The 23,873-nt window shown below is 40.1% G+C and overlaps 1 protein-coding gene across 1 annotated transcript in view; it reads right to left on the bottom strand.

Annotated features, from left to right (window-relative positions):
• The window catches only part of LOC124712523 (solute carrier family 35 member G1), a 593,502-nt gene that overhangs the window by 37,019 nt on the left and 532,610 nt on the right, over positions 1-23,873 (bottom strand). The window contains exon 6 of the mRNA XM_047242834.1: positions 11,412-11,601. Within this exon, the coding sequence (XP_047098790.1) occupies positions 11,412-11,601 (190 nt within the window). The remainder of the gene's footprint in view (positions 1-11,411; positions 11,602-23,873) is intronic.

Genomic DNA, 23,873 nt, shown 5'->3' with positions numbered 1-23,873 from the left:
AACATGTTTCTTTACCCTCTCAAACATCATATATGTAAGAAGTACTCTCCTACAGACACAGTAAAGTGGCTTACAAACTATAGATGTCCTTCAAGTTAATGATTTGGAATAGAATATTTTTTAAAAAATATTGTGTTATCTTTGCCTATTTTGATATTACTATACATTTAATCTTCCTTCTAGTTGATTATCCAGTATCCTTCTTATGATCCATGCTAATGGCTATAATATTTTATGCTATCACACAATGGAAAATCCAGGATGGGATGTAACAATACCAGAGAAGGAAAGTTGCTACTCACCATATAGCGGAGATGCTGGTCCCAATAGGTACAACAAAAAGATTCACACAATTATAGCTTTCGGCCATTAAGGCCTTTGTCAGCTGTACACACACACACACACACACACACACACACACACACACACACACACACACACACACACACACGTATGTAGTCTCAGAGAACTGAAACCACACTCAGTTTTCTGAGACTGCAGACGCATGTGCTAGCTGCATTTGTGTGTGTGTGTGTGTGTGTGTTTGTGTGTGTGTGTGTGTGTGTGTGTGTGTGTGTGTGTGTGTGTGTGTGTGTGTACAGCTGGCAAAGGCCTTAATGGCCAAAAGCTATAATTGCGCGAATTTTTTTGTTGCGCCTATCGCGACTTAGCATCTCTGCTAGATGATGAGTAACAACTTTCCTTCTCTAGTATTGTTATATTTTATGCTATGCATTTTCTCTGTTTTCTATCTGGTATTGCATCTACAAGGACAAAAATTCCCATTAAGTGATTATTATTTACAGATATTACAAAAGACATTGCATATGTATGCTCCACAAATATATTACCACATGCTTACTAAAAGCCAGTTGCATATGACATTTCAGAGATACATTGGTGGAAGACCTAAAATGGAACTATATACATGAGGACTGATCACAAATCACTGTAATTTATGGCTATGTGAGTGTAAATTTTGTATTGTTGTTAGCTTTAAATATGGACTTTGCACTAAAACTTAGTAATTTTCCATGTACCTTTTCTAACTGCTAGATGCACTTGCTGAAAACAAATCATCTAGACTAAATCTCAGATACAAAAAAGGAGGTAAAGATTCTCCTTCAAACTCTTTTTCCCAGGATAGTTCCATACATCAAGAATTTTCCGAAATTTGGAAGGCAGCACTCACAATTTGTGATATGTTTATATTTAAAACCCAGGTATAATTACTAGAGTACAATAGAATTTTAGTAAAAAATTATCAACAGTTCTTTCCACAGAGTTTTTCATACATACTATTGGTTATCAAGGACAAAGGCTTCAGTCAGGCAACTTTTTTATGATCTAAGTACAGTCTTTGATTGTGCTTAAAATATATGGCTCCTAGTCAAAACTTCTATGTTTGTAGAAACATAAGCCTAAAATTTTAAAATCTTATTTAGAGAACTATAAACAAATTGTCTATGTAGGCACAGAAAGACCTAGCATAGACCAAATCAATATAGGCATTCAACAGGGATCTGTGTTGGGATTTTCCATTTTCAACAATGATTTATAAAATCTGACATAACTTATGCTGGATGCAGATAAAATACTGTTCTCTGCTGTAATTCTGATCTCTATGGCTGAAAAAGTTTGTTGATAATAAAATTATCCAAGCCTTTTGTTGGTTTAGAGTTAATAGATGCTTTAATGTGAACAAAACTGATGATTTTTGGTTTAAAAAATGAATTTCTTTTTGATGCCCTCAGTTGTGGCAAGTTCTTTGGTGTGTATTTAGATGATAAATTGTCATGGGGATAGAATGTAAAATTCATTACTGGTAAGCTGTCTAGTGTAATTTATTGTCAAGTAATCTTATTAACTATGCACCAGAAGTCTGTGTTACAACATGTTACCTTACATTTTATCAGAACATTATGTCATGTGCTATTATCTGATGGGACGAATCTAATTATGTCCATGTTATTTTGTTATTGTAGAGAAGGCCATTACAGTATTACTGGATCTTCCTATACAGTACCCTATAAACTTTTACTTCCTCAACACAAGATCATGCTTGTAATACACTAATATATGTTTATGTGTAACTTGTACAAAGAAGAAGTTTCCAGAAGTACAATGCTGGAAGAAAACACGAATTGTTAAAATACAAAATCGAACAGACATCTTGAAGTTTTTCCAGCAGATACAATATTTTATCATCTTTTGGTTATGAATAAGGAATAGCATTACTTCTTATTTTGATATTTCAGTTGATAATCATACAGCCATCTTCATGGTGACTCAGTGACAGAATCAAACCCACTTGACACAATATGTGAAGAAATTGCACATGCTACAGGGACAATACTGCCAGCAATGAGAACATCAGTTGTAGATTAAGCAATATGTCTAAGAACAAAACATAGCAAAAACTGAGTCAGCTTCTATGGTGTTTATGAATTACATGATTAATTATTATAATGGATGGCATGCATCTGAATGATGGCTAGCTAAGACTCAAAACAATACATCCTCTGAGAGCGCAAATGTGAAATGAGTAGTCTTCATGACATCCATTCTAATAATTCCCTACATAATTTGTAAGCACTGCACATTTCTTATCTTTGCACTTGCAATTTTTTATTCTTAGAGGCACAGTTTTATCTATGACTGATCGTCTCGTTGTTATCTCTAATATGTGTATACACTCAACAGAAATGGAGTCAAGTTGTTTTAACCCTGTCGCTGACTCACCCTGAAGATGGTTGTATGGGTATCATTCAAAATAAATAAAATAAACATGAAGTACACTGTTATATATCACTAGTCACGTATAGCTACTGATAACAGTAACCCTATTGTTTCATTTGATATCAATAACAGTTACAATAAAAACTAACAAAAAATGTTTTGCATTTAATGAAAAAATAACACTATCCTGGGTGGATGGCTGAAAGATGATGGAATACAATATATGACTGCTTAGTTGGCCAACCATTTTTTGACATTAAGGAATTCATTAATTGTAACATACCGTGAGGTAATTTCAGTAGCTAACCCAGTGTTTCAATGTGTATAATATTACACTCATTAACTTTTGTGAGAGATGGCTGGACAGTAGACACCAATAAGAACCTTTATGTCTCGACACTGTGTAACATGGTGTACTTTTTGTATGAATGGCTTTTGGGCTGAAAGCCATATGGCCGAGGTGTACACTTAAACATATCCATATCCTCTACCAAAATAGTCGCTGTTGGCCACTATTCACTTCCACCAATGTCCATATAGCTGCTGGAAGCACTGCTGAAACACTTTTCCAGGAATGTTCCATACAATTTCTCTTGTGCAGTCATGACCTCTTCAGCTTAATGAAGTTTACACTCATGTAGGCGTGCTTTCGTGCAAGAAAAGAGACAAAAATCACATATGTGAAATCAGATGAGTACACAGGGTGTGGCAAAACAGTGACCTGTTGCATTGCAAGTTCCTCTTTGATGAGGAAAGAGCTATGTGCAGGGGCACTGTCATGATGCAACAGCCAGTTCTTCCCACACAAAAGGTGAGTAATCTTGTGATGAACTGAATCATATAAACTGCAAAGATCTCCTTGTAGATAGTGATGAATTCCATGTGAACAATTCCAGTTAAATCAAAACACAGTTGCCTTTTAACCTGTCTTGGCATGGTTTTTCTGCTGTGACAATGCTGGTGTTTTCCTGGTGGCAGATTGTCACTTCAGTTGCAGATCATACAGGAAACACCATGTTTCATCTGCAGTTACTATCCGGTTGTGAAATATCACATCATCATCAGTACTGCCTAACAGGTCCCCACAAATTGTCATGTGATTATCACACTGGTCTTGTGTGTGGATGTGTGGTATGCTGTGCTGGGTAACAGATGACATGTTCAGGTCGTCAGTCAGAACTTTGTAGCACATAAATGGTTGGCTCCTGCTGCTGCAAGCTCATCTACCATTTGGGAGCTGCTTAAGTGCAACAATATTGCAACTTCTTCACTCTTCCACTCAGTTAAAACCATTTTTGGCTGACCAGTATTCACATCGTCCTCCAAACTGTCTCTCCCTTGTCAAAAATGTTGGTGCCATCTACACAAAACACTACAATTCAATGCAGCAACACCACAAATTTACTTCGTCATCTGAAATGTTTTGGTAATAGTTTTGTCTAATTTCTGGCAGAATTTGATGATGGCCTATTGTTCCAACTGCAATACACTCAAGCTCCAATGCACACAGTGAAATCACCATCACAACAATAACAACAACTATAATTGTGTTTACAGTCAGTGCCATTAACTGTCTCTAGCTGGGATGAGAGACTAAGGGAAAATTACCATTGCACAGTGCCATCTGTGCACTCTAGTGCACCACACCACCACTGAGTGCCCAGTTTGAGAACTTTGACATTGTCCATTGCTGTAATGATCTAACGAAAATATTACAATAATAATAATAAGACTTAAAAATTTACAGTAGCTATACATAAACTGATGTCTTTCTTTCAAACCATTTGCTCACAGATATTATGATGTAATGCACTTGTGTTTTCATACATTTAAGTGCATCTAATGACCATAAGCATTCAACTTCAACACAAAAAGAAAAGTGTGGTGTGCGTACTGTAAGACCTTTGGTACACACACCATCAGATTATTTGACTTGTCGCTCTAGCGAAGTACGCGAGTGTCAGCAATATGTCTCGTGGTCTTATCGTGGCATGTTTATCTTCTGCCGTTAGATCAGATGATAGAAATACCATGTTGTGCTTAGTGCATGTTGTGCTTAACAGGGCGCGCTCTAGTGGGAAAGTTGTGTACGCGCTGACTACGCAGAACTATGTACACAACAAAAAGAAAAAAGGACTATTCACATTACTAAGAAACTGATTGTCATGATATATAACTACATAAACATATTTGGAAACAAGACAATTTGCTTATGCTATTGCAAGTGTAATCAAAAGAAACTGTTTGTCATGATATATAACTGCATAAACATCTTTGGAAATGAGGCAATTTGCTTATGCTCTAACAAGTGTAATCGAAACATATCCCTCTGGTTCCAGTAAATGGGCAGTTTGCTACAGACACAATTTTCCACAATCTTGGATGGCAAAAAGACAGAGCTCCTGTTTAGCTTCACAGACAGTGACATACAGAAATGGTTTGAACAGTGGAAGGAACAAATGCAGATGCGCAGGCAGAAATCACCATGGTAATGCACTGTGTCAGTATAAGAAATGATGGTGCAAGATGACATCATTGAACCTTCCGAGAACCTTTCGTCCTCTCTTGTGATCCTTGAGAAGAAGGATGGCAGACGGTGTTTTTGTGTTGATTACTGACAGCTGAACAAAATTTTAAAAACTATGAAAAAAGATTTCTATCCATTGTTGCACACTGATGATGCTGTTGGCTACTACTTGAAAGTACCAAAGTATTTCTCAAGTATGGACATGTACACAGGTTACTGGCAAATCAAATTTGACAAGTGTGACTCCAAATAAAAAAAAACAAAAATAAATAAATAAATATACAATGTGGACTATGTAATGCTCCAATCACCTTGGAGCATTTGATGGACACCTTGCAAAGACCATGTGTCTTTGTTATCTTGATGATATTGTCATTATTCTGAAGAAGATATTTGAAAAACTTCTAAGCCACATGAAAACTGTTCTGAAGTATGTTCAGGCTGCAGACCTCCACCTAAATCCAAAAAAGTGGTTATTTGCCACACAAGAAGCAAAAGTCTTGGGGCACCTAATGAATGGTGATTGAGTCTGTCCCCAGAGAAAAGAGGAGCAGTCACAGATTTTCCGATTCCTTCACACTTTCATGATGTGAGAATTTTCTCAAAATGTGCTCATACTACTAGTGGTTCATAAGGACTTCTGTACCAAGGCACATCCCTTGCAATAACTACCACAAGGAAACAACTATTAAAATGACATGCCTAATTTTCCTGGAATGAGGTGCAGTAAAGATCTTTCCTTCATCTTAAATAGTTGCTAACATCATCTTCAATCCGATCACTTTATAATGAGAACGTTGAGATAGAACTTCTCACCAGTGCTAGCAGCTATGGTATAGGTGCAGTTCAAGTGCACATTCAGGAAAATACTGAAAAAATTATAGCTTATGTTTATGAAGTACTCTCCAACCAAGAAAGAGTGTCTTGCAGTAGTATGGGACATTTTCAGGTTCCAGCCAGATTTTTTGTTTTTTTTTTGGGGGGGGGGGGGGGGGGGAGACAGCGGCTTCATAGTGAGATTGAACACATGGATGCTGACTGCCTTTCAAGAAATTCTTTGGTAGAACACAGCAGTGTAGATGAAAACTCACTCATCAATGCATTTAATGACATTGCTACTGAACAGAGGGAAGGTCCAGCACTGCTGAAAACCATACAAACCTTGAAGGAGGAGCAACTTACATATGCAGAATTTCAATTAATAAACAGAACATTGCATACAAATATCTACAATCCAATGCGGCAGAAATGTTGCTCATCATCACTTCTCACCAACACCTGAAGTATTTCCAAGAAGCTGCACAATCTGATCACTCAGAATTCATGAAGACCCTAGACAGAATCAGACACAGGTATCACTGGTCAAATCTCTACTGCTCCGTTCTACACTATGTTGACAGTGACAGAATCACTTGCCACAAATTATCTCTGGAGTGGATGGTATCAATTCCACCAGCAACAGAACGTTTCCACATAACTTGGATCGACTTCTTTGGAAGGTTTCCAAAGTCAACAAATGGCAAATCAATGGTTAAATGATCTGCATTGACTACCTCATCTGCAATGCTAACACTAAAGCTGTGACAACTGCCAGAACTCCAGAAATTGCAAAGTTCCTTGTAGAAGACAAAATTTTGAAGAATGGAGCACCCTGAGTGATGATCTCCGATCATGGAAAAGTTTTGCAGTCAGAGGGAATTTCATGTTCTGTCACCCACAGGATGACAACTGCTTACCACTCACAAATGAACTGCCCCACAGAATGCTTTAATAAGACATGGGCAGATATGCTCTCAATATATGTTTATACTAAACAAAGAGATCGGGATACAATATTGCTCCTCATTATGTTCACATCCATCACAGCAAAGCAAGACACTACAAGCTTCACACTGTTCTTTCTGCTTTACAGCCACAAGGCTGAAACAACAATGAATACACTGTTCAGATTCCAACCAGGTGGTACTCAGGATGACTACATGAAACACCTCATCACCAGGACTGAAGAGGCATGGCAGCTGGCTCACATATAGACCCTGGACATTCAGTAACTTATCCCCATCCACCCCCAGTTGCCCTTTCTCACTCACTCATTCAGTCCAACTCATTGTCATTATCTCTTTGTGTCTCTCTGTCATTGTCTCCCACATTACCACTGCAGTCCCCTTCATTCTGTTCTACTACTACAGTTTCCTCTCATTGTCACTTTCTCCCCCTTGCTCTATCTCTCTTATTGCTAATACCTCATTCCTTCCTTCCAACTGTTGTTGTCTCTTTTCACTGTCACTGTCTCTCTCTTCCTCATTGTCAATGACATATACTGTCTCTCATTATCACTGGCACTCACTCACTCCCACTTTCTCTTTTTCTTTATTCCTTCCCATGTCCCCTGGCGCTGTCTCCTTCACTCCTTTCCTATCCCTGTTCTGTCACCTTCAACTATGTTCCACTGCCACTGTTTCCCTCTCTTTCTCTCACACTGCCATTGTCTCCTTTGCCCTTCTATAACACAGATACTGCCTACTATCTTCCAGTATTTATAACTTTTCTGCCTCTTTGCCACTGCCACTGTTTTCTCTCTCAGCACAAACAAGCATGAAAATGAGTGTCAAAATTTTTGGGAAAATGTTTAACAGAGCTGAGGAAGGTCGAATGAGGCAGCTTGTACACCACTTTTAGTCGAGTGTCTTTTAAATAAATAGGTACACTTTCACATTTCTTGTTCTCTAATATGAACATTTTTCTGCTGGTTCCCTTTTTCCCTCCTGCAGCAGGGCGTACAAATCATATGAAATGAAATGTAGTGGTCAGTAAAATTTGGATAGTCTACTTATGTGAAACTCAAATAATACAGAACTAATTTTATACCTCATATTGGATTTACACGCAAAAAGATTTTGCATGTTCTTTGGTACTACAACTTGGGGTTACCAGACAATAATTGAGACATTTAACAGCATATCTCTCTGTGGTTCGTCACATTATGAAGTACATTTTCGTCTCACACCGGATTTTACGTTTACAAGTAGGACAACTTTGAACCACTGTATCACAGAATCATATAAAGATATCAAGAAAATTTTCAAAGTTTTTCAGGATCGAGGTCTTAGGAATATACCGTAAAAATTTCAGCTATTAGCTGTGCATAGCCTTCTTGGAATCCTCGGCTGGGTTTTCGTCCTCCGGTGACAGCGAAAATATAGTATAAAAAAACCTTTTTGTAGGTTTTACGAGGAACAGCCCATGAACTAATGGTACCTCCATAAGTCCCATCAACTCCACCTTAGACCCAATCAAATGCAAAAAGAAACAACCAATTTTCTCAATACGCCTAAACAAGAGGAAATCTGTAATATTCATTCTTTGACCCTGTACCGTAGGATAGTGACACTCAGATGATCCATTGATCCTTCTGTTGGGTATACAAATGGTCCCTTGCTCAAGCACAATCCAAAACACGGATCACTGGAAATGTCCGATTCCACCCTTCTGCTTTGACCTGTGATGTAATGGTGTTTAACGTAACTACATCAGAGTGTTTTCGAGTTGTTTTGTGTCTGGAGATGTCGTGTTTTTGTATTCGATGGGACTCTCTGGTGGTGGATGTTGATGTGTTGAGTTTAGCGTGTGTTATTGGTTTCATTTCTGTCTTGGTTATCACTTGGGTTTATTTGAGTCTGGGTAGTCAGTGCTGTTGAAAGTGTTTGCTTTGTTTACAGCAAATTATTATGGTTGTTTTTCTTTTGATTATGTGACTGGTGGTCATCATCGTGTGTGTGAGTGTGTGTGTGGAGGGGGGGGGGGGGAGGCAACCTAGGTTATTTTGTCAGAGGCTTTGGTTGGTAAGTAATTTTTACTTTGGTTTCATTCTGTAGTAATTCTATTGTAGTAATTCTGTTGTTCTGTCTGCTTTATATTTATGGTACTTTGTTTTAATTTACCTAGTAAATAGTGGGGCTTTAAGTTTTCCGAGTTGTTGGGGTTTTGGTTTAAGTGGTGTTTTGTGAGTTATGTATGTGTGTGTGATGTTTGTGATTGTGATTTTTTTATTAGTTGTCTGCTAGTTGGTACTGAGAGCTGCGTTTGAGCTATGTAGGTCAAGGGAAATGTCCGATTCCACTTTTCAGCATTGTAGGTGTTGGTCTTTTGGTATCGAGTGCTTCGTTTGAGATATATACGTCAAGAGAAATGTCCGATTCCTCTTTTTGGAACTGCAAATGTTTTTTTGTATCGTGATGTTCATTTAGCTATAGAGGTCTAGTGAAGTGTACGGTTCCTGTTGGTTTTGTGGCTGTAGTGCCATGTCGTAAATTAATTTTTTTTATATTTGTTTTCGGTTGATTTGATATTTTGATTATAGTATTTAGCTGGTCCCCACCCTAAACCTCCTATTTCCCGTGGTTGTCCTGTTAGTGTCATTTTATTGTTGGGCCTTGTGTCGATTTCATTTTTGTTCGCCTTTGTTGGCATGTGCATGTAGTGACACCATTACCGTTTTGTATACGTTATAAGTAGGCGTTTATGTCATATTGATGACGTCTTGGGTCAAAGCAGACTGAAGGAATCGGACGCTTTGCAGCGGCGCGGCTCTTTCCGTCCCTTTACGACGAACCTGCACCTACCTGTGGACATTGTCTCAGCAGATCATCAGTAGGGAAGCCGAGCGAAACCTACTGTACTTCAACGTCAACCAGGCTGCAATTAAAGTCACTAAATCTACGTTTCGGGAGAAAGTTTTCACACGAAAAGAAAGGTTGGAAATTTTGTCCTTAATTAATATATTCTGAAACTTACGTGAACAAGTATCACTGCCAAGCCCGTGCTAGTCTTAACACAGTCACTCACAATCCCTTTCACTCACGTTGGCAAGTTTATGGTGTTGCATTTCCCAAAAACGTAATAGCAACAAAAATACGTATTGTTTTTGATTGAGAATGCTCGCCAAATATTATGTCTGTCGGTACCAAATGCAGTCACAGTTTTTAGCCACCGACCTGCTCAATACGCCACGCGGAATTTATGTCTTTTCTCGTCACAAAATTCACTTAAAAATTCCGAAATTTCTAAACACCTATCGGAATTATTATGCCGTCACTTTACAACACTTTTGATGTATGAAACACTGCTAGATCCGGCAACTTCTCATTTCCATTGGAACTACACACACGTCCGAGCTGTGTCATGGCTAGGCTCCGACTCCTCTCTAGAATACTCTTAAGTCTTCTCTACCAGCAGAGAAAGGTGCGCGACGAATACATTGGTCAGTTTACTCAACAGCCAATAGCAAAAAAACATTATGCCGCGTCAATCCGCGCTTTTCATCAGTAACCAATCGCAAAATAGTAAAACTAACGACTGCACTTCTTACCGACGTAATTACCTAATATGCTGAAGTTTTGCTTATGCATAAAGTTATTTACTATTGCTATTTATACCTGAATTTACTTTCCCTTTACCATAAACTTACTTTACAAATCTATTCTACAAAAATCCCTTTGTCCATATTCATACTTCTTCGAAATGTTCCCACACTAACTCCCAGTACATAACTCGTTAAATAATTATCTTCATATTAACCTTAAACCACACTCACGCATCATTCATACTGCTAAAACACATTGTACATACACAAAAAGACATATTAACACTTTATGAAAATACTATAACAGTTTATGAAAAACATTCTATTACTTTAGTGCACTCTAGTGGGCACAATCTAAACTAAAATCACAGTCCCTCTATCCAATATTGTCCTGTATCGGCTGATACATAAACTACGTGCGCGTCCAGTCTCGCGTCACCATCTGTCACTATTCAGCTCTGAGACACATCTCCCACTTAACCGCCTCCAAGGCAGGATCGTTTACGGCACTACGCCTCAGCTTCACTTGACCCTAACAATCACCAACAGAATGCGAGATACGAGCACCCGGCGCTTTGGAACATACTAGGTACACATACCGCCGCATGCATACCGATTAAAAGAATCCTCAGGTGTAAAACAAGAAGCCTTACACAGTTCCTGTGCGCCAAACCTCAAAAATGTAAGTATGTCGACAAAAGTTGCGGATTTCAGAATTTGCCAATGTACATTCATGGGGCTCGTTTACTTGACGGAAGTAAACACTGGGCACACCTCACTGACCTGGGCATGCAGAGGGCGCCGAGCGCGGCAGCGACCAGCGTGGTCTGCACGAGTGCGAAGGCGCCGAAGTTGCACATGACGACGGCGAAGTGCAGCCCCTTGAGCGCGCGCAGCAGCACGTACGCGTTGGCGCCGAACAGCGTCGCTGCAAATGCCGCCGCCGCTCCCCAGGCGTCGCTCTCAACGGGCCCTGCAAAAAGCAGCCCGCAGATAATGACGTCACGGAGCACTGCCGCGGGAACTCCTCACCACGCTGTTGGCCATTCAGATCCACACTCGGGAGCAGATGAATTTCACATACGTACCTAGAGCCGTACACATACACTACTGGCCATTAAAAATGCTACACCAAGAAGAAATGCAGATGATAAACGGGTATTCATTGGACAAATATATTATACTAGAAATAACATTTTCACGCAATCTGGATGCATAGATCCTGAGAAATCAGTACCCAGAACAACCACCTCTGGCCATAATAACGGCCTTGATACGCCTGGGCATTGAGTCAAACAGAGCTTGGATGGCGTGTACCGGCACAGCTGCCCATGCAGTTTCAACACGATACTACAGTTCATCAAGAGTAGTGACTGGCGTATTGGGACGAGCCAGTTGCTCGGCCACCACTGACCAGACGTTTTCAGTTGGTGAGAGATCTGGAGAATGTGCTGGCCAGGGCAGCAGTTGAACATTCTCTGTATCCAGAAAGGACCGTACGGGACCTGCAACATGCAGTCGTGCATTATCCTGCTGAAATGTGGGGTTTCGCAAGGATCGAATGAAGGGTAGAGCCACGGGTCGTAACGAATCTGAAATGTAACGTCCACTGCTCAAAGTGCCGTCAATGCGAACAAGAGGTGAACGAGACGTGTAACCAATGGCACCCCATACCATCACGCCGGGTGATACGCCAGTATGGCGATGACGAATACACGCTTCCAATGTGCGTTGACCGCGATGTCGCCAAACACGGATGCAACCATCATGATGCTATAAACAGAACCTGGATTCATCAGAAAAAATGACGTTTTGCCATTCGTGCACCCAGGTTCGTCGTTGAGTACACCATCGCAGGTGCTCCTGTCTGTGATGCAGCGTCAGTGGTAACCGCAGCCACGGTCTCCGAGCTGATAGTCCATGCTGCTGCAAACGTCGTCGAACTGTTCGTGCAGATGGTTGTTGTCTTGCAAACGTCCCCATCTGTTGACTCAGGGATCGAGACGAGGCTGCACGATCCGTTACAGCCTTGCGGGTAAGATGCCTGTCATCTCGAGGCCGTTGGGATCCAGCACGCGGTTCCGTATTACCCTCCTGAACCCACCGATTCCATATTCTGCTAACAGTCATTGGACCTCGACCAACGCGAGCAGCAATGTCGCGTTACGATAAACCGCAACCGCCATAGGCTACAATCCGACTTTTATCAAAGTCGGAAGCGTGATGGTACGCATTTCTCCTCCTTACACGAGGCATCACAACAACGTTTCACCAGACAACGCCGGTCAACTGCTGTTTGTGTATGAGAAAAAAATGGCTCTGAGCTCTATGGGACTTAACATCTGTGGTCATCAGTCCCCTAGAACTTAGAACTACTTAAACCTAACTAACCTAATGGCATCACACACATCCATGCCCGAGGCAGGATTCGAACCTGCGACCGTAGCAGTCGCGCGGTTCCGAGCTGTGCGCCTAGAACCGCTAGACCACCGCGGCCGGCTTGTGTATGGGAAATCGGTTGGGAACTTTCCTCATGTCAGCACGTTGTAGGTGTCGCCACCGGCGCCAACCTTGTGTGAATACTCTGAAAAGCTAATCATTTGCATATCACAGCACGAGGTGGCGCAGTGGTTAGACACTGGACTCGCATTCGGGAGGACGACGGTTCAATCCCGCGTCCGGCCATCCTGATTTAGGTTTTCCGTGATTTCCCTAAATCACTCCAGGCAAATGCCGGGATGGTTCCTCTGAAAGGGCACGGCCGACTTCCTTCCCCATCCTTCCCTAATCCGATGAGACCGATGACCACGCTGTCTGGTCTCCTTCCCCAAACCAACCAACCATATCACAGCATCTTCTTCCTGTCAGTTAAATTTCGCGTCTGTAGCACGTCATCTTCTTTGTGTAGCAGTTTTAATGGTCAGTAGTGTAGTTATTATTCTTATAAAATATGTGCAAGATAAAAGTGACAGTCAAATGAAAACGACACAGATGGCAAAAAGTAAATAAATTGTTGAATATAGAGGATGTGTAAGGGCTTCCCAGCGAAAGCCGGGTGCCCTCCACATGTCACCCACGCGATTTCCATATTTTCTCCACCCTGAAGAAAGGTATTCGTGGCAGTTGACTCGCTTCTGACGAAGAGGTGCAGGCCTGGGTACAATCATGATTCCGTAGGCAACCGCGAATATATTTTCATGAAACCATTGACCACTTTGTCTCACAGTGGAATAAACGCATTAAAAGCTATACCGATTAGTTTTGAAATAATCAATCATTTAGTTACTTTTTTCCATGTCTCGTTTTCATTTGGCTGCCCATTATGAAAGCAGCCCTACTATACAAACAACATGCGATTTTTACTGTTTTACGCTCGCCAGATCTTCCAAGCATGTTTAATATGTTACAGGATCAGTTGTTGCTTGAGAATGCTACGTGCGTCGTATTGAATGAGTGACAGGCTGTGTGTTCTTGATGCGTGCATATGTTTCCGTTCATTTAAGAAGAACCATGAAAAGTTTCGTGAACAATCCCCGAACTCTAGTATTCCTGCAAAAAGTAGTGTTCATAAGTTTATAACAAAATGGCGGTACAATGGCGAAGTCTTCAATTCAGAGCGTAAGCGGAATTCGGGAAGCGGTTGCCAACATTTTGCAGAAAACTACTGCTGGTAGATAGAGGCTTTTGCAACAGATAAAGTGTTAAACGTACGTCTTATCGTTCCGTATTTAAGACCTTACACTTAAAGCCTTACCTTTTCACGTGTTACATGTGAAGAATAGGAAGTGTGGTGTATTTTCGAAGTTTTAAGTAGAATAATGCCTCAGTGCTGAGCTATTGGCTGTTCATTTCGAGGCGAAAAGGGAGGAAAACAGTACAGAATTCCTTCCGAAGGGAGAGATGCAACAAGGAGGAAAATATGGCAGAAAGGTTGCAGGAACTCGATTTAACCAGTTGGTTAATTTCATTAATTTTTGGCCTTTTGTCTTTGTCTCCTTTTTACATTTCTGTTGGTTTCCAATCCATTCGAACAGCAAAAAAGTCAGAAGAGCTAATAGGATGGTTTAATGGTAATTTAATTGAAAAAAGAGATCTTAAGGATAAAACTACCACTGTATAACTAGCGGCGCAGTGGGCCTAAAATGGCGGCTATTGGCATGTTGGCCATACTTTTCCTCTACAGAGCTTTACCATGAGTAGCTGTACAGCGCCAGATTTGCACCTACCGGCAAAAACTGGAACTACTTTTTCTCCATCACCCGACTTAATTCGATTACATTCCATTATCCCCGTTTTGCCTTTGTTGATGTTCATCTTATATCTTCCTTTCAAGACACTGTCCATTCCGTTCAACTGCTCTTCCAAGTCCTTTGCTGTCTCTGATAGAATTACAATGTCATCGGTGAACCTCAAAGTTATTATTTCTTCTCCATGGATTTTAATTCCTTCTCCGAATTTTTCTTTTGTTTCCTTTACTGCTTGCTCAATATACAGATTGAATAATACTGTCTCACTCCCTTCCCAACCACTGCTTCCCTTTCATGCCCCTCGACTCTTATAACTGCCATCTGGTTTCTGTACAAATTGTAAATAGCCTTTCGCTCCCTGTATTTGACCCCTGCCACCTTCAGAATTTGAAAGAGAGTATTCCAGTCAACATTGTCAAAAGCTTTCTCTAAGTCTACAAATGCTAGAAACGTAGGTTTGCCTTTCCTTAGTCTATTTTATTATTTACTCGAAATTTTGGCTACAAGACTCAGTTCCAACAGTTTCAACTTCTATTAGAGGCAGTAAAAGTGACAATTTTTGAGTATGAATTGTTAATAGCTACGACAGTAGTTACAAAAAGTTAAAACGTGGGGTGCATGGAATACGAGGTCTGTTCAAAAAAATTCCGGAACTTTATCCACAAATGTTCAGTACTCGAAGCACCGTCTACGAATTTTCTTTTGTTTCATCTATCGTTGCAAATCTTCGTCCTTTCAACGGGATTTTCAACTTTGGAAATAAAAAAAGGTCCGCGTGGACCAGATCTGGGAAGTACAGAAGATGAGGCAGCACAGTGATTTCGTTTTTCTGTGCAATTGTCACTCACCAACAGGGATTAATGCGTGGGTACGTTATAGTGATGCAAGAGCCAGGAATTGTCTCGCCACATTTCAGGCCGTTTCCTTCTCACATTTTCTCGCAGGCGTCGCAACACGTTCCGGTAGTACCATCGATTAACAGTTTGTCCTTGTGGCACGAATTCTATGATGAACTAATTCTTCAACCTCAAAGAAAACTATCAGCAAGGCTCTGACAAATGACCTGACGAGCTTTTTTTGGACTTGGAGAACCTTCCCCGCCCCATTGTGAAGATCGAGCTTTGATCGCAACATCATAACCGTAGACCCACGTCTCATAACCAATTATGATTCTCTAAATGAACATGTAGTTCTCATCAGCGCGATCGAAAAGCTATTCACAGATTACGTGGGACGAACTTAACGGCAGCGTGATGCATTCCAACATGCTGTGTCAGGATTTCATGAGACGATTATACTGAAATGTAATATTCTTCTGCAATCTCTCTCAGTCAGTCTTCGACTGGCACGCAAAATATCTTTGACGTTCCTGACTCGAGCGTCGTCGGTACACGTTGGAGGGCGTCCTGAACGACGGTCCCCTTAGCATCCATCCGGCCATTTTAAAACTGTGTGAACCATTTGTATCACACGAGTACGGATTAAGGGGGGTAGGACGTCAAACGGGCCGACTTGGAGTAGGAGAGGCGTCACAGGACTTTTTTATTTCCACTGTGTATACTTTTACAAATAAATTCATAAAACTTTGTCACCATGATCAGGAAGGATTCAGGATTCATACTCATAGCAGTGGAAGCTCAAAAACGTAACAAAACACATTTTTTTTACATGTGAAATTTCATCATTTTTTCGCTTACTACTGGCTGCATTTGTTGCTATAGGTACACATTTCTTCCTAAGTAAGAGGGATTCTTCGATGACTTTTGCACAGCATACAAACCATAGTTACAGGTGTATGGAACTCTAGAAGTTATTTAATTTATGAACAAATGAATGAACTGCTACATTTTAAACTTCATATTTAGAAAAAACACTCAAGTTTTATAGTTAATTATCTCAATTTTTTCCACAGTTTTGGAATAGATTTGGAAAATTCTAGAGCTTCATACACCTGTAACTACTGTTTTTATGCTATGAAAAATTCATCGAAGAATCTCTCTTACTTAGGAAGAAAAGTGCACCTATAGCAACAAATGCAGCCAGTAATAAGTGTAAAAAAATGATGAAATTTCACATGTAAAAAAAGGTATTTTGCTACGTTTTTGAACTTCCACTGCGATAAGTAGGAGTCCTCAATCCTTCCTGGTCATGGTGACCAATTTTTATGAATTTATTTGTAAAAGTATAGACAGTAGAAATTAAAATGTCCTGTGGTGACTCTTCTGCTCCAAGTCGGCCCGTTTGACGTCCTACCCCCCTTAAGCACTCATCACCGTAGACTTCATGCATCATTAGGTGTGTCTCTGTAAAAGTTTTCTTGAGTTTCACGCAAAATTTGATGCAGACGCGTTGTTGCTCCAACTCTCGCCATCTCGAAATTCGCAAACTGTGTGACACGACGTTCTACTCAATCAGAACTGACATACAACAACGAAACTTCCGGCACTTACACCCTAAACCCAGACATGTGCAGGGATGCCAACCGCATTTCGCTCCAAAATACAATTGGCGCAAAATTACGTATGTTCCGCATTTTTTCGAACAGATCTTCCAGCTAATAGTAACGAGGGGACTAGCTGTTGTCGAGAAAAATCACACAACAATTAATATCACGTGCACTGCAATGAAAGTGTTAGAAAGTTACGTTGACTATTCATACATCAGTTACCCATAGCATGCATCTCACGTGTTTCGTTTTAAAGTTTTACAAGTATTCTCACAGCTATTAAAAATTCACAAGCACACATTTTCAGGACTATCTTAATGGTTGGAAATTCGTATGGAGCTAGAAGACATTTTTTATACTTTTTAATCTGTTTTAAAAATAGGTTACATTAAAAAGTTTTTTGCTGAAATAATTATTATCAGAGATAAGTATCGATTCCCCAAAACCCGATAAGGTAGGGGTCCCAAATTTCCCCACCTTAGTTCGTTAGGACTTGCATAAGTCCTGAAAGGGTACGGAAAAAGCTACAGGTTGATAATATTCCTGAAATTATGCTTCAACTGAAACCAAGTTACAACTAAAATGTTGTAACATGCTAAAGCCATAGGCGTCAACAGTGCAAAAACATAAATCAAAAAGAGTGTTCGTAATTTCGACCTCCACAGAAATTCTCGATAGTACATTTAATTTACTACTGTGAATCACTTTACCGTCACGAACGAACAATCTTTTCAAGTTTTTTCAGCACCCGGCCGGTGTGGCCGTGCGGTTCTAGGCGCTTCAGTCTGGAACCGCGTTACCGCAACGGTCGCAGGTTCGAATCCTGCCTCGGGCGTGGATGTGTGTGATGTCCTTAGTTAGGTTTAAGTAGTTCTAAGTTCTAGGGGACTGATGACCACAGCTGTTAATTCCCATAGTGATCAGAGCCATTTGAACCTTTTTTTTTTTTCAGCATTCCAAAGATGTATACCATATGAATTTGTACGTCTGTGTTGACAGACAAACAGCATGTTTCTTGGTAACAAACTAAGCATTTCATGCAACGAATCCATCTCTCTTCCCTCGAGTTTTCCTGTATCAAAACTGTAATCTTTACAAATAGGTAATAAAATCACTGCTTAATAACAGGTCCAAACTTCGTGCGCGCGGCGAAAGTAGGAACTACACGGGGGACGAAATTACGAACTTCGACAGAATTACTATATCGGCCGCTACAGCAATATAGATCAAACCCTCGACTATAACGATTACACACCAGAAAGTACAACACACTGAAATAAGGCCCAATATGTGAAGACGAGACAGTGCTCAGACTAGGAATTGCAGTCTGTTAACTTGACTGCTACACTAATTCACCTCAGCATTAAAAAATGAATTCCTTCGTACACGCAAGCCACACATGCTCCACACAACAAACTCTCTCAAGAAAACAATGGACAGAGGTCAGTCACGTACGCGCATCTAAGCATTTTTGACCAATTGTGGGCAACGAAAATTTCTAGGGTGGCGAAATTAGGAGCGGGAACGCTATTAGGTCCCTTGGCTTACTTTTATGAGAACGACACTTGTCACGCGATGCTACTAAAGAGTAAAGTATTGATATGTTTCGTTCGATACCGCGTCCCTAGATTAGGGTGTCCATTTCACTTTCATTGAAAAAGGGGACATTTAAAATAAATTAGAAAAAAACTGGGACAGTGAAGAAAAAAAAAACGGGACATAAATATTGTATTGACTTAATTTAATACACATACAAGTTTACCTTTACAACGTGCACTCAGATGATCCCAAATCACTTTTTACAATTATTCTGACACACTATCACCATACTTTTCACTATTATATACTTAATCAAGAAGTGTATTTTCGTTTGAAATTGTATCATAAAAGTCAGTACACGATATACCATTAAAGTGTGTTTTGACAATGAGCAAGGCCCTCACTGTTTCAACTTTCATTCTGTTTTTTTTTTCATCTAACCACTAAGAGTTCACTAACGAAAACACAGCAGCATTTGACCCAGGAATTGTCAGACAAAACTCCACCAAATGAATCATGTTTTTCATATTAATGTTTTTACTTTTGAAATAAGCAAATATTTTACACCACGTTGCACTAACCCTTTCTTTGCCTCCTTCTTCACTTTTTATGACTTTTTTTGCACATGAAAATTCATCGAACAGTTTGTCTTCATCAACAGGAAAATTTGGTACAATATTTTTAACAAAAACACAACAGTCCTGAATATCCTTCCACTTTAGCTGCTCCTTTTCAGTATTAACCCAGTCAAATGCTTTAAAAGGTGTGAGAAATGGTAAACACCATTCTTTAATATACTCAATGCATGAGTCATAGAGGATGTCAGCATAAATATGAAATTGTTCTACAGTAATTTCACCCTCTTCTTCCGGCTTTCTTAGAGTTTCATGTACAAAGGATGTGAGAAATCTTTCAGATTTTCTACATTGTAATTTGCCAAATAACTTATTTCTTGATAAACTTTCACTATTGTGATTTCTTGTTTCTCAATACATTTAATTGTTGTGGAGAAAGGTTTTAGCTGGCTAACAGGAAAATGTAGAAGAACAATAGACACAGGGTTATCAAAGAATTGTTTAAGGATAACAGGACGGTTATCAAGGGAAATTAAATATGATTTCAAAGCAGGAAATATCTCTACAATTCTTTCCAATGCTGGTAGCAGAGATAGCCACCTTGTCTTGCTGTGGCCAAGTACACTTTTGTATTCAGTTTCAGTAAATTTACAGAATGACTTCAGAGATTCAACCCTTGCTGTATATATGTGGAAATGCTGGTAGATTTTGTTTACAATTAATTGGCGTTCGATGGGTAGGCAATCTGAGCCAGTTTGTAAGGAACTGTGCACCACATGTGCTGGACAGCCAACATCTACTATATTATTCACTGTGCTCTGTTGCAGTTTATAGAACAAATTGTTTTTTCCTTTCCTCTGCTTACCACCAAAATTGGTGTTAGTGTTGTCTGCAGAAACTGCAATCACCTTTCCCTCAAGATCATATTTCTTTAAAACCTCCAGCACATAATTCTGAAGTAAATCTGAAGTTTCTCCAGCTAAATTAACCAATTCGAGAACTTTCACCGAGATGTCATTTTCAGGGTGAAAATACCTGATAAGGAGAGGGACCAACTTCAAATCCAGATGATTCGATGTACCATTCATTACAGAAATGAATCGAGCACTTTTCAGTTCATTTAAAATCTGCTGAGCTGCATACGGTGCAATAACATTTGAAATGATTGCATTACATTTTGTGTGTCCACATATGAAGTTAGGACTGAAACGTTTTTTTAAAAACTGCTGTAGTACAGTCCATTGACTTAAAGCTATGGTTATGCATTGCGCTGTGGTATGCAAATGTAGCTTCTTGTGCTGCCGACTGCCTATCCATTTCTGTTACTGATTTTAAGTTTACATAGTAGTCACGCATTTATTTGCTCTTTTCGTTTGATCACTCATGCGATGTTTCTTCGTCTTAGTGTGATTCACAATGTCAGACCTTCTACCATGACCAATAGCAAATTTTAATTCGCGCAACGTACATTCTACAGTTTCTCCACTACCAGTGATACAAGGAAACTCGCTTTTTATATTGCTGTTAAAATTACACTTTCGTTTTGGCATAATGAAACAGTGATTGCACAGTGCAAAACATTAACAGTGTGGTGACGAAAGCCAGAGAGCAATTGTCAGTGGTGTAGAGTATCTCTGGACCGAAAGGACGGATTCGGTGGATCGATTTAGAAGAGAAGAATCTTCGTTGTTATTTGTAACCTATATGTTGTTGTTGTGGTCTTCAGTCCTGAGACTGGTTTGATGCAGCTCTCCATGCTACTCTATCCTGTGCAAGCTTCTTCATCTCCCAGTACCTACTGCAACCTACATCCTTCTGAATCTGCTTAGTGTATTCATCTCGTGGTCTCCCCATACGATTTTTACCCTCCACGCTGCCCTCCAATACTAAATTGGTGATCCCTTGATGCCTCAGAACATGTCCTACCAACCGATCCCTTCTTCTGGTCAAGTTGTGCCACAAACTTCTCTTCTCCCCAATCCTATTCAATACCTCCTCATTAGTTATGTGATCTACCCATCTAATCTTCAGCATTCTTCTGTAGCACCACATTTCGAAAGCTTCTATTCTCTTCCTGTCCAAACTATTTACCGTCCACGTTTCACTTCCATACATGGCTACACTCCACACAAATACTTTCAGAAATGACTTCCTGACACTTAAATCTATACTCGATGTTAACAAATTTCTCTTCTTGAGAAACGCATTCCTTGCCATTGCCAGTCTACATTTTATACCCTCTCTACTTCGACCATCATCAATTATTTTGCTCCCCAAATAGCAAAACTCCTTTACTACTTTAAGTGTCTCATTTCCTAATCTAATATCCTCAACATCACCCGACTTAATTCGACTACATTCCATTATCCTCGTTTTGCTTTTGTTGATGTTCATCTTATATCCTCCCTTCAAGACACCATCCATTCCGTTCAACTGCTCTTCCAAGTCCTTTGCTGTCTCTGACAGAATTACAATGTCATCGGCGAACCTCAAAGTTTTTATTTCTTCTCCATGGATTTTAAAACCTACTCCGAATTTTTCTTTGGTTTCCTTTACTGCTTGCTCAATATACAGATTGAATAACATCGGGGAGAGCCTACAACCCTGTCTTTATTCCCTTCCCAACCACTGCTTCCCTTTCATGTCCCTCGACTCTTATAACTGCCATCTGGTTTCTGTACAAATTTTAAATAGCCTTTCGCTCCCTGTATTTTACCCCTGCCACCTTTAGAATTTGAAAGAGAGTATTCCAATCAACATTGTCAAAAACTTTATCTAAGTCTACAAATGCTAGAAACGTAGGTTTGCCTTTCCTTAATCTTTCTTGTAAGATAAGTCGTAAGATCAGTATTGCCTCACGTGTTCCAGTATTTCTACGGAATCCAAACTGATCATCCCAGAGGTCGGCTTCTACTAGTTTTTCCATTCGTCTGTAATGAATTCGTGTTAGTATTTTGCAGCTGTGACTTATTAAACTGATTGTTCGGTAATTTTCACATCTGTCAACACCTGCTTTCTTTGGGATTGGAACTATTATATTCTTCTTGAAGTCTGAGGGTATTTCGCCTGTTTCATACATCTTGCTCACCAGATGGTAGAGTTTTTCAGGACTGGCTCTCCCAAGGCTGTCAGTAGTTCCAATGGAATGTTGTCTACTCCGGGGGCCTTGTTTCGACTCAAGTCTTTCAGTGCTCTGTCAAACTCTTCACGCAGTATCGTATCTCCCATTTCATCTTCATCTACATTCTCCTCCATTTCCATAATATTGTCCTCAAGTACATCGCCCTTGTATAGACCCTCTATATACTCCTTCCACCTTTCTGCTTTCCCGTCTTTGCTTAGAACTGGGTTTCCATCTGAGCTCTTGATATTCATACAAGTGGTTCTCTTATCTGCAAAGGTCACTTTAATTTTCCTGTAGGCAATATCTATCTTACCCCTAGTGAGATAAGCCTCTACATCCTTACATTTGTCCTCTAGCCATCCCTGCTTAGCCATTTTGTACTTCCTGTCGATCTCATTTTTGAGACGTTTGTATTCCCTTTTGCCTGCTTCATTTACTGCATTTTTATATTTTCTCCTTTCATCAATTAAATTCACCTATAGTGCGTTTAAAATTACTTGCGATTTTTGACAGTTCGGTACATGTTTGGGGTATGCTGAAAGTCATCACACGCTTCCTAGAGTAAATGATTGCGCAGTTAATAGCAAGTCAAACAACCAGTAGCGTAAAATACTCTAGCCGAGCGGAATCATATAAAAACGGGACATTTGAGCGTCCCCAAAAAAACTTTCGGGACTGTGGGACATTTTGGTAAAAAACGGGACTGTCGCGAGAAAAACGGGACGAATGGACACCCTACCCTAGATCCAGAGGAGTCCTGAAGAATATCGCAGCGGAGGGATTGAAACGTTGAGCACTGAAAAAGTTTGAAGACTATTGTATGACGCCGCCTAACGACTGACAAGCGAACCTCCCCATCGTACCCCCCTCAGATTTATTTATAAGTTGGCACAGTGGATAGGCCTTGAAAAACTGAACTGAACACAGATCAATCGAGAAAACAGGAAGAAGTTGTGTGTAACTGTGAAAAAATAAGCAAAATATACAAACTGAGTAGTCCATGCGCAAGATATGCAACATCAAGGATAGTGTGAGCTCAGGACCGCTCTGGTCCCGTAGTTAGCGTGAGCGGCTGAGGAATGAGAGGCCCTTGGTTCAAGTCTTCCCTCGATTGAAAAGTTTACTTTCTTTATTTTCGCAAAGTTATGATCTGTCCGTTCGTTCATTGACGTCTCTGTACACTATAATAAGTTTAGTGTCTGTGTTTTGGGACTGCACCGCAAAACCGTGCGTTTAGTAGACGAAAGGACGTGCCTCTCCAATGGGAACCAAAAACATTTGATCCCTAGGTCATAGGTCAACCGATTCCTCCAC

This window comes from Schistocerca piceifrons, chromosome 8 (genome assembly GCF_021461385.2).
Source record: "Schistocerca piceifrons isolate TAMUIC-IGC-003096 chromosome 8, iqSchPice1.1, whole genome shotgun sequence".
Classification (NCBI taxonomy): Eukaryota; Metazoa; Arthropoda; class Insecta; order Orthoptera; family Acrididae; genus Schistocerca; species Schistocerca piceifrons.
Note: the sequence above shows the minus strand (reverse complement) of the source record. Positions and strands in the feature narration are given on the sequence as shown.